Here is an 11,820-nt window from a genome sequence, read left to right as displayed (position 1 = left end):
ACCATACAATCCAGCTATCCTGCTCCTTGGAATATATCCTAGAGAAATAAGAGCTGTCACACGAATAGATATATGCACACCCATGTTCATTGCAGCAGTGTTCACAATAGCAAAAAGATGGAAACAACCTAGGTGCCCATCAGCGGATGAATGCGTAATCAAATTATGGTATATCCACACAGTGAAATACTATGCAACGATAAAGAACAACAATGAAGCCATGAAACATAACATGGAGGAAGCTGGAGGTCATTATGCTGAGTGAATTTAGTCATTTACAGAAGGGCAAATATTGTATAAGACCACTATTATAAGAACACAAGAAAAGGTTTCAACACAGAAGAAAACATTCTTTGATGGTTACGAGGGTAGGGAGGGAGGGTGACGGTTATTTACTAACTAGATAGTAGATAAGAATTATCTTAGGTGAATGGAAGGACAGCACACCGTACAGGGGAAGTCAGCCCAACTGGACTAAACCAAAGCTAAGAAGTTTCCTGAATACAATCAAACACTTTGAGGGACAGAGTAGCAGGGGTAGGGGTCTGGGGACCATGCTTTCAGTGGAACATCTAGGTCAATTGGCATAACAAAGCTTATTAAGAAAATGTTCTGCATCCTGGTTTGGTGAGTGGCATCTGGGGTCTTAAAAGCTTGCAAGTGGCCATCTAAGATGCATCAATTGGTCCCAACCATCTGGAGTAAAGGAGAATGAAGAACACCAAAGACGCAAGGAAAGTATTAGCCCAAGAGACAGAAAGGGCCACATGAACCAGAGACTTCTTGAGACCAGAAGAACTAGATGGTGCCCGGCTACCACCAGTGACCACCCTGACAGGGAACACAACAGAGAGTCCCGGATAGAGCAGGAGGAAGGTGGGGTCCAGAACTCAAATTCTAGTAAGAAGACCAGACTTAAGGGTCTGACTGAGACTGGAGGACCCCGGGAAAGCATGGCCCCTGGATTCTCTATGAGCCCAGAACTAAAACAATTTCTGAGGCCAAGTCTTCAGACAGGGATTGGACTGGACTGTGGGACATGAAGGGATACTCGTGAGTAATGTGCCTCTTAGCTCAAGTAGATACAAGAGACTAATCGGCAGCTTCTGTCCGGAGGTGAGATGGGAAGGCAGAGAGGGTTAGGAGCTGGTTGAATGGACATGGGGAATCGGGTGGAAAGGAGGAGTCTGCTGTCATAATAATGGGTGAGTAATTAGAGTCACATAACAATGTATGTATAAATTTTTGTATGGGAAAAAAAAAATAGAACAGTTCCAGTCTGACCCATAACTTACCCTTTCTCAAACTAACTCATTACCCAAGGGGATTCACTAATATTTTGGTACAGACTGATTCTAGCTCACATAGGATATTTTGTCAGGAAGTGTTTTAAATGTCCCATAATCCCATAATATATTAAAAGAATGTCATATATGTGGTTTAGTTATTAAGTCCAGAACATTCCTGGAGGCAAAATGAAAATCAGTTCATGACTTTATTGTCATACTTCATCAGTGTAATAGCTTGGATTTTTTCTTTAGCATTAATCTTTGATGTTTGCATTTAATATATGTATAAGGGATATAATAGTAAAATAAGAGTGCAGGAGAAGATTGTTTACCTTAAATCGATGTAATGATTGCTAGGTATGTGAACTTTTTTTCTATTAATGTTATTTTACTAACTGCATTCCTGTTACTGCTTATTTTGCAAAGTATGTATTGCTAGAGTTTAGGTAAGAAACGCTATATTTACAATCTGGTTTTCATTCCACCTTCAATAAAAAACAGAAAATATATATCATTCGTTTTTGGAGTGGGTTCTGCTGTCTTATACAAAGAAGTAGTTTTAGGCAGAAACTTCACTAATGGGTTTTCATATTTTTTGCCTGACTTTTTGACGTTTATTTTACAATTGGTCAAATCATCCGGTCATGTGACTGTTCCTTAATTATCTTATTAATAATGCAGGTACAAGTGAACATCATTAAAAATGTCAGTGCCTCTACACTAAGAAATAAGAGAAACTTTCCCCACCCCTTGAGGGCCAGTGTTTATTCCTTCTGCTTAAAAGATGAATGATATAGGTCCACATGGAGACTATTTTTGGGAAGGGTTTTAACTTATGTAGTTTAGATGTAGTATAAAATGCAGATGGTCTAGTAACTGATCATTTCATTTATCATGCAATAATATGTGTGCTAAGCTGTGTGCACTGATATAGGTTCCTTGCCCACTTTTTGGCACTGTGATTGCCAGAATTGTTGCTTAGTGTCAACCTTACCCCTCTGTTCTAATGTACTACGGAACTTAAAAAATGACCAAAGTATCAGACCATTGTGACATCAGTTTGGCATAAGTTATACATATAGTCAACTGCAAAAAAGTCATCAGGTACATGTTATTCCATCTGTCAAGCTCAAAAGTATTTTTCCCCTTTGCTTATTTTTTTTCCACCCTCAGATTCAATACTAGAATTTACCAATTTCATGTGGGCTGAGGCTTTGTTATGACATTGAAGGGTATCTAGAGAGGTATTCTGATAAGTAATTGCTTTAGGATCTAAAGGGGCATAATGTATTGTAGAATCTTACATGTAAAAAAAACAAGAAAAAAAATCTGTAACCTTTCCTCTTCTGGAAATCAATCAGTCAGTAAACCAGTCAATCTATCAGTGTCTCTCTGTCACACAGACACACACACACACACAGACACACACACACACACACAGACAGACCTACTCAGAAAACACATTGATTTCTTCTCAAGTGTCCTCCTAAAGCTCTGGTTCAACGTTTATAGAGTTTGACTTATCAAGGAAATGGTAGAAAGAAGCTCGCATCATTTTTATATAATCCTATTTGAGAAAGATTGTGTTAAATGACAAAATGAAAATAGTCTGTCATGTAGGTTGACCAGAGCTGAGCCGTGTATCCTGTGCAGTTTGCTTAAAGTATTTCTGACTCTGTCCCCTCTCTGTCACTTACTTTCCATGAACCAAAGCGTTTAGAATTACCTTGAAAGCTATGTGAGTTATCATCCCAGAAGGAAAGTCTAATCCTTCCATTGTTCTGGGTGGAACCATAACATCTGGCCAGTGAAGCTTCGCAGTCATTGCCTGCATCTCAGCTCCATCCACATCTCCATCTCTTTATTACTTGTTACGAACCTGCTTAATCCAGGGCAGGGGTGGAGGGGTGCATTGTAGGGACTTCACCTTAAAGATGTTAAGGGGTTCAGTTGCGTTACTGACTGGCTTTAGGAAAAGCATTGCTTATTGAGACGACGCACTGGATTTCTTTTTGTCATTTATGATAGCTTGCTAGCACCTTTGTGTGTGTGCATTCTTGCATGCCTGGGTAGACAGTTCGAGTTTCAAGAGTTCAAGAACAGCTAGTTGAAGTTCCAGGTTTCATTATTTTCTGTGGAAAACCAGATGTGAAGCCTCACCAGAATGCATTCTGTTTTACTTCTCACTCCACCTTGCCAGGAGCTCTTATATTTCTGTAATAATAACCAGGGTTTTGTGCTTAGCAGCAGCTGCTTGTAACATCTGCCAGATAATTACTGAGCTGAATCAGAATTCACCTGCCTTAACCTAAAGTGTGGGATGAATTCCTGATCAAGGAATAAAAGATTGATTGCAGTTACATTTTTCCATTCTTGTTAATAATCACCGCTATAGACACCAATAAAGAGCAGATGCTTTTCTGGGGGAGGTGTAGATGGGAGGGAGGTGGAAAGGGGAAAAAAACAAAAAACAAAAAAACAACCAGGAGCACTCAGTTTTAACTACATATGTATGCCTCTCACATTCAGCACAAGACATTGACATTTGTTAACACCATTGTAAAAAGATGCCGCAGCGTATGCTTCACATTCTAGATTTTCCTACAGCACCTGCTGACGATCGAGCCCCCTTTTATGTGTGAGTATCAGTGATTCAAAAGCTCATTATGGCTGTATGTGACAACTTGTCTGTGCAAACCATTTCATGCGTTCGTAACATCCCAGTGCAGAGAGAGATCCAGATATAGATGCACTGTATACATTTTGGCTTTTTTCTCCATTTACATAAGAACATCAATTCCAGCAGAGCTATGAGATTGTTACGTTTGCACATCGCATTGATGATTGTCAACTCATTTGAAAATCACATTTTCCAACTCCTAAGCTTTAAAGCTCCTTTGTGAGGGAAAGATCCTGCCTGCCTGTGCAGGCGCAGCCTCTGGATTAATATCTGTATCACACTTGGACATCACTAATGGTGTTCTTTTTTCTTCCACTCTATGTGGAAACCAAAGGTTAGTTTACTTTTCAGAATCTTTAATACAGCTTTCACCTAAGCTGTTCTCTGTGTGTTTATACAGTCCGTAATGCAGTTTTGGTGTTCTTTGTTGGTGATTTGGAGGTTTTAGATGGCTGTGTGACCAGGCGTGTGTTAGAATTGATCTGCGTGTCCTGTTACATTGTGGGGTGATTGTTCTGTGGCCTCACTGTCTAGATAAGACTAAATATTTATGAAGACTGCCTTTCTTGTTCTTTCTCACCCCTACCCAAAGTATCAGAAAAAATATTTGTACGGTACACCCTTCCATTTTGGTAAAAAGAAAAACAGCTTTGAACAAATCCAGGGGAAAGCTCATTTCAACATTGGTTGGAATAGAAACATCTTCTTTCCTTTCTCAAATCAATTTAAAAATTAAATGCTTTGTACTGAATATTATTTTCACTCTTATGTTCTAGCTCCCGCCTCCTTTCTTTCCGTACATTTTTTTGTTAAAGTTTTATTTATTATGAGTTGGTACCTTTACTGAATCTTCAGAAATACTATCAGTTTTCTTGAATAGGCTTTCCAGACTTTAGGTTTCAAGTTTAACTTTTATTTTTCTTTGTGTAAAATATAATCTTCTTTCCAGAAATAACGTACTCATTTTGCCTCGTTATTTTTGAAGGCATAAAGGCAAATTTACTAGTTTAATATATTTTTGTAACAACTTAGAGAAGATGTTTTTATAGCTGAATAAATTAAATAGAACTGGATTTAGAATGAAACTCTTTTACTCAGCCTAGTCCTAAATCCGCTGCAGTGTGCTTTCTGCTCCATTTTTTGATCCTTGCACAAAACGTGTCTAACAGGAGTGTTGATGTCCTGTTAGAACACCTCTTTACATTTGTATTGTGCTTCTCGGCTGACAGTAGCCTCATACAAAACGATATCCTTTTTGTGATCAAGGATGTTGCGGTTCAGTGGTGGTGATTTGTTCCCACATCATCCTCCTGACGAGCAGTGAATCATATCTTCTCACGCCCAACCTAAGTGACCTCATGCAGTGAATGCTTTTTATGGAATAACCAATAGATCTGAAATTATATATCCCCCCCACTCCATAAATCATGCTGTTGGCACAATCTTTATTTTATGATGGCATGAAAGACAGTCCTTTTAGCTCTGTCCTCCAGGGCTATGGTTTTATATACTTACTGACTTAATGGATAAGCTATGGATAGGTGGTTTAGTAGTCTTCATGATAACTATATTGTGTATTTTTGATATATACCTTTTTTTTTTTTTTTAGTTAAACATACTTAGTGGACTTCAAATACAGTATTTCTTTTACCTTACTTTCATTTAATAGTGTTAAAACAGTCTACTTGAAGACGTGCATAAACTAAGTACATAGCTTTATAGAATAGCAGCAAACTTCTGCATTTTAAAATGTCAGCTTGTAAACATTACAGCTATAGTCAGCATGCAACACAGTGCCATACTGTAATAGGCATTCAGCCACTACTTGTAGAGTTAGTAACTGCCATTCAGGTATAAATAGTAGGGCTTTTTTCTGAAACCAGAGTGAATTTATAAGAAACTGGTACAAATTAGTAAAGAGGCATTTTCCATAAACTTATGGTGGTTTAACTTGAGACTTGAGAGTTCATAACTTAATAGAACTAACATGCAATTATCAGTAATGCTTGTTAATGTCTACAGTTAATTGCAGATCATGGAAAAATATAAAGTAATGTTGGATAGCCAGTGTTTTATTAGAGTATGCCTAATTTGTTTCTGCTAGAGAACCCAGAAATCTTTGGAGAAAGTTAATGTTTTTTCTGGCAATCGTCATTATTAAGATTTATAGATCGTCTTAATTTCAAAATGTTACTGTTAGCCTTCTCATTTGGAAACGTAAATATGCTGCTTTTCTTTTCCATATGGTTATTGGTAAGTACATAATTTATTACCAGCATATTAAAATGTATTTTCTATTGTTACTCTTGCCTGTAGAATACTTTGTATAGAATAGATTGTATCCTTTTGAAATTTGGATTCTCTGCTGAGTAATTAATTTGATGTGTGAGGAGGTAGAGATGAAGAGACAATATACTTTTACTGTGGAAGCTTTTCCTAATAGGCTAAACGTTCCTTCCCTTTACTGTCATGGTTTGTGTTCTGTTCCAGAATTACTTACGTGCCTGCAGAACATTTGGAAGAGTTCAGAATAAGCTTGGAACAACAATCTGGGGGAATAATGTCACTGAATATTTTTTCTTCATACACTGAAAGGTAAGTGAAATATTAAATCTGCTAACATGAATGAGTGATATAGCAAGTTATAAAGAAGAGTTTTGAATCCAGGGCCAGGGAAGAAGGGAGCAAAGAAAAAGACTGGATTCCTTTCCCTTCCAAAAACTTTTAAAAGATATTCCCCCCACCCATCAATAACTTAAGTAGAATTATCATATAGTGTAGAAAATTTGGAAAATACATAAAAATATACATCAAGAAATTAAAACCGCCTTGACTTCTACCACCCAGTACTTTTAGTATATTGAATTTTGGTAAATCACCCCACATATGAATATGATTAGTTTCCTAGAACATAGAATTTATAGTTTTATATCATGCTTTTTCCATCTTCATAGATATTTTCAAACATCATCAGAAACTTTACTTATTTCTTCGCTAACACACGTACAAGTTTAGAAGCATTTTTAATGGCTATTTTTTTCCTTTTATGGAGAGTGTTACAATAAATGTCTTGATATATAGGCATCATAGAAAATTGTGTGACTTTTTAAAGACTCCTAATACAAATATCCACCACTTGTGTGTCAGTTTGTCATATTGTGGTGGCTTGCCTGTTGTTGTGATAGTGATACTGAAAGCTCTGCCACTGGTATTTCAAATACCAGCAGGGTCACCCATGGTGGGCGGGTTTCAGCGGAGCTTCCAGACTAAGACAGGCTAGGAAGAAGGACCTGGCAGTCTACGTCTGAAAAAATTGGCCAGTGAAAAACCTTATGAATAGCAGCAGAACATTGTCTAATATATGCCAGAAGAGGAGCCCCTCAGGTTGGAAGCCACTCAAAATATGACTGGGAAGGAGCTGCCTCCTCCAAGTAGAGTCAGCCTTAGTGATATGGATGGACTCAAGCTTTTGGGACATTTATTTGCTGGTGTGGCATGACCCAAAATGCAGAGAAAGAACTGCAAACATCTGTTAATAATCGGAATGTGGAATGTACGAAGTATGAATCTAGGAAAATTGGAAATCATCAGAAATGAAATGGAACACATAAAGATTGATATCCTAGGCATTAGAGAGCTGAAATGGCCTGGCATTGGCCATTTTGAATCAGATAATCATATGGTCTACTATGGTGTGATTCACAAATTTAAGAGAAATAGCATTGCATTCATAATAAAAAAGCATATCTCAAGATCTATTCTGAAGTACAGTGCTATCCGTCATAGGATAATATCGATAGGCCTACAAGGGAGACCAGTTAATACGACTGTTATTCAAATTTATGCACCAAACACTAATGCCAAAGATGAGGAAATTAAAGATTTTTACCAACTTCTGCAGTCTGAAATTGATCAAACATGTAATCAAGGTGCGTTGATAATTACTAGTGATTGAAATGCAAAAGTTGGAAACAAAAGAGGGGTTGGTAGGTGGAAAATATGTATTTGGTGATAGAAACAATGCTAGAGATTGGATGATAGAATTTTGCAAGACCAACAACTTATTCAACAACATAAATGGTGACTATACAGTTGGAACTCACCAGATAGAAAACACAGGAATCAAATCCACTACATCTGCGGAAACGGACGATGGAAAAGCTCAATATCATCAGTCAGAACAAGGCCAGAGTCCGACTGTGGAACAGACCATTAATTGCTCATATGCAAGTTCAAGTTGAAGCTGAAGAAAATTAGAACAAGTCCATGAGAGCCAAAGTACAACCTTGAGTATATCCTACCTGAATTTAGAGACTATCTCAAGAATAGATTTGACGCATTGAACACTGATGACTGAAGACCAGATGAGTTGTGTGATGACATCAAGGACATCATAGATGAAGAAAGCAAGAGGTCATTAAAAAGACAGGAAAGAAAGAAAAGACCAAAATGGATGTCAGAAGAGACTCTGAAAGTTGCTCTTGAATGTAGAGGAACTAAAGTGAAAGGAAGAAATGATAAAGTAAAAGAGCTGAACAGAAGATTTCAAAGGGTGGCTCGAGAAGACAAAGTAAAGTATTATAATGAAATGTGCAAAGACCTGGAGTTAGAGAACCAAAAGGAAGAACACACTCAGCATTTCTCAAGCTGAAAGAACTAAAGAAAAAATTCAAGCATAGAGTTGTAATAGCAAAAGCTTCTCTAGACAAAATATTGAACGACAAAGGGTGCATCGAAAAAGGATGGGAGGAATACACAGAGTCACTGTACCCAAAGGATTGGTCAATGTTCAGCTGGTTTCAGGAGGTAGCATATGACCAAGAACCAATGGTATTGAAGGAAGAAGTCCATGTTGCACTGAAATCGTTGGAGAAAAACAAGGCTCCAGGAACTGACAGAATACCAACTGAGATGTTTAAATAAAAGGATGCAAGGCTGGAGGTGCTCACTCATCTATACCAAGAAATTTGGAAGACAGCTACCTGGCCAACCGACTAGAAGAGAAACATTTGTATCCATTCCAAACAAAGGTGACCCGACAGATTGGAAAAATTGTCAAACAATATCATCAATATCACATGCAAGTAAAATTTTTCCTGAAAACAATTCAGAAACGGTTCCAGCAGTACATCAATAGGGAACTGACAGAAATTCAAGCCGAATTCGGAAGAGGACACGGAACTAGGAATATCATTGCTGTTGTCAGATGGATCTTGGCTGAAAGCAGAGAATACCAGAAAGATGTTTACCTGTGTTTTATTGACTATGCAAAGGTATTTAACTGTGTGCATCATAACAAATCATCAGTAACATTGCAAATAATGGGAATTACAGAACACTTAACTTGTGCTCACCCAGAAAATCTACATCAACCCAGCAGCAGTCAGTCATTCAGACAGAACAAGTGGATGCTGTGTGGTTTAAAATCAGGAAAGGTGTGCGTCAGGGTTGTATCCTTTCATCATATATTTACTCAGTCTGTATGGTGAGCAAATAATCTGAGAAGCTGGAGTACATGGAGAAAATCATGGCGTGAGGATTGGTGGAGGACTCATTAACAGCCTGGGATATGCAGATGACACAGCCTTGCTTGCTGAAAGTGAAGAGGACTTCAAGCACTTACTGATGAAGACAAAAGACTACAGCCTTCAGTATGGATTACACCCTAACGTAAAGAAAACATAAATCCTCACAACTGGACCAATAAGCAACATCTTAATAAATGGAGAAAATGTTGAAGTTGTCAAGGATTTCATTTTACTTGGATCCACAGTTAATTTCCATGGAAGCAGCAGTCGAGAAATCAAATGACATATTCCATTGAGCAAACCTGCTTCAAAAGACCTCTTTAAATTGTTGAAAAGCAAAGCTGTCAACTTGAGGACTAGGTGTGTCTAACCCAAGCCATGATGTTTTCAATCGCCTCACGTGCATACGAAGCTGGACAATGAACAAGGAAGACTGAAGAAGAATTGAAGCCTTTGAATTATGGTGTTGGTGAAGAATATTAACTATATCATGGACTTCCAGAAGAACAAACAAATCTGTCTTGGAAGAAGTATAGCCAGAATGCTTCTTAGAAGCAAGGATGGTGAAACTTTGTCTCACGTAGTTTGAAGATGTTGTCTGGAGGTACCAGTCCCTGGAGAAAGACATCATGCTTGGTAAGGTAGAGGATCAGTGAAAAAGAGGAAGACCCTCAGTGAGATGGACTGACACAGTGGCTGCAACAGTAGGCTCAAGCATAACGATTGTGAGGATGGCGCAGGACTGGGCAGTGTTTCGTTGTGTTGTACACAGAGCCACTATGAGTCGGAACCGACTTGAAGGCACCTAACAACAACAGTACAAATATATTATGAACTTTTAAATAATAAAGCAGAATTTTCTTTCCTTAGGAAAGGAGATTTTAATGATGCCACAGACCGAGTTCTTAGCAGAGAGAGAAATAATTTTCAAATTGCTTTTCCATAAAGATTGTAGTATTTTATTTTACACTCTCAATTGTGGACCTGGTTGTTGTTGTTTTTGTTGTTTTTTCAGTTGCATTGGAAACTGAGTACCTAATTTCTCCTTAGGCATACTGTAGGGCAGAAATGGCCTTGCAGATACTCTGAGGTCATCTGGTACAGGGGCTTGACAGTTCTTTAGAGGATGTCAGAACACCCCTAGACACCCTGGTGCCTGTTGAACCTGCTGGCATCTAAGTATTGCATCACTGTTCTGTCTGCAAAATAGACAAGGCTGGGTTTACAGGGAGCATTAGGGAAGGGAAAGGTATGTTAGGGGTTTAATAGAGGGAAAAAATATTATGGTCTTTGGAGCCTTATGTATTTTCATGGAAAAAGGAATATTCACAAAGCTCAGCCACACTCCCCTCTAGAATTTCCATCTCAACATTAGTGGCATAAATTATTATTTCCCAATGCTGCCTGTCAAAATGGTAAAAAGTAATCTTTTCAGTGTCCCTCTGAATTGTTGTTTCAAATGAGTTAGTTAAAGAATACTGCAAGATAATCTTTTATTCCTATTAAGTTGAAGCCGTAAAAAGTACTCAGAAAAGTACTAGAGGAAAAAGCTACTTCCAGCACTGGGCTCCCTCTAGCACAGAAAGGGAATTGGCCTGGATTGTGCAGTGTTTGCCTCGCTGCTTCACTGCTACTCCAGAGAAAATGTATTAGCTATTACCATAACGGTGCTTAAAGCAAAAGCAAACCAAACAACACTGTCTACATTTTGCAGAGGAGGAGTCTGCAGCAGAGAGAGGTTAAGTAACTTTCTAAATCCCACAGCTAATAAGCGTTAGAGCCGAGATTAGAGTCTAGTTAGTCTGTAGAGTCCATGTTCTTAACCATTGAACTTTACTTCTTCTGTGGATGGACGAATACAAGGCCCTGAATGTGGATTCAAAGAAAGAATTGCTTAAGTCCAGTATAAAAAGTATGTGGCAGCACAACCTGGAGAGTAAGAGCCCAAGTTCTCTAGTAAGATGGCCTTACTCAGATCTCACCTCTACTGCTTTGCTGTGTGATCTGTGCCAACTACTTCACTGGTGCCTAAATGCAGATGTAAAAAGAACTGGTTATTGTAGTTGACACAAAGCTTGTGATATTCAACAGTGGGTCACAGGAGCAAAGAAATCTCATTCAGTGTTGGCTGGGTGTGTGCAGGAGGAAGAGAACAGGTCCATTCTGCTCTGTGGTAGCCACATGGCACTTGAGTCCTGAAAACCACACTTGTAAAATGGGTGAAGAATCATCCACACATTTAGTGTACCCAGATTAGTGAAAGGATTCCAGGTTGTGGAATCATCTGAAGAGACTGAGGGAAATAAGTATCAGAGGATTCAGA

At 38.4% G+C, this 11,820-nt stretch overlaps 1 protein-coding gene across 4 annotated transcripts in view; it reads left to right on the top strand.

The window, feature by feature from the left end:
• The window catches only part of MPDZ (multiple PDZ domain crumbs cell polarity complex component), a 163,953-nt gene that overhangs the window by 94,916 nt on the left and 57,217 nt on the right, over nucleotides 1–11,820 (top strand). For all 4 annotated transcript variants that reach the window (XM_004373498.2, XM_004373497.2, XM_004373496.2 and 1 more), the window contains exon 22: nucleotides 6,460–6,564. In XM_004373498.2, the coding sequence (XP_004373555.1) occupies nucleotides 6,460–6,564 (105 nt within the window). The remainder of the gene's footprint in view (nucleotides 1–6,459; nucleotides 6,565–11,820) is intronic.

The sequence above is a fragment of the Trichechus manatus genome, unplaced genomic scaffold (assembly GCF_000243295.1).
Source record: "Trichechus manatus latirostris isolate Lorelei unplaced genomic scaffold, TriManLat1.0 scaffold00025, whole genome shotgun sequence".
Taxonomy (NCBI): Eukaryota; Metazoa; Chordata; class Mammalia; order Sirenia; family Trichechidae; genus Trichechus; species Trichechus manatus.
Note: the sequence above shows the minus strand (reverse complement) of the source record. Positions and strands in the feature narration are given on the sequence as shown.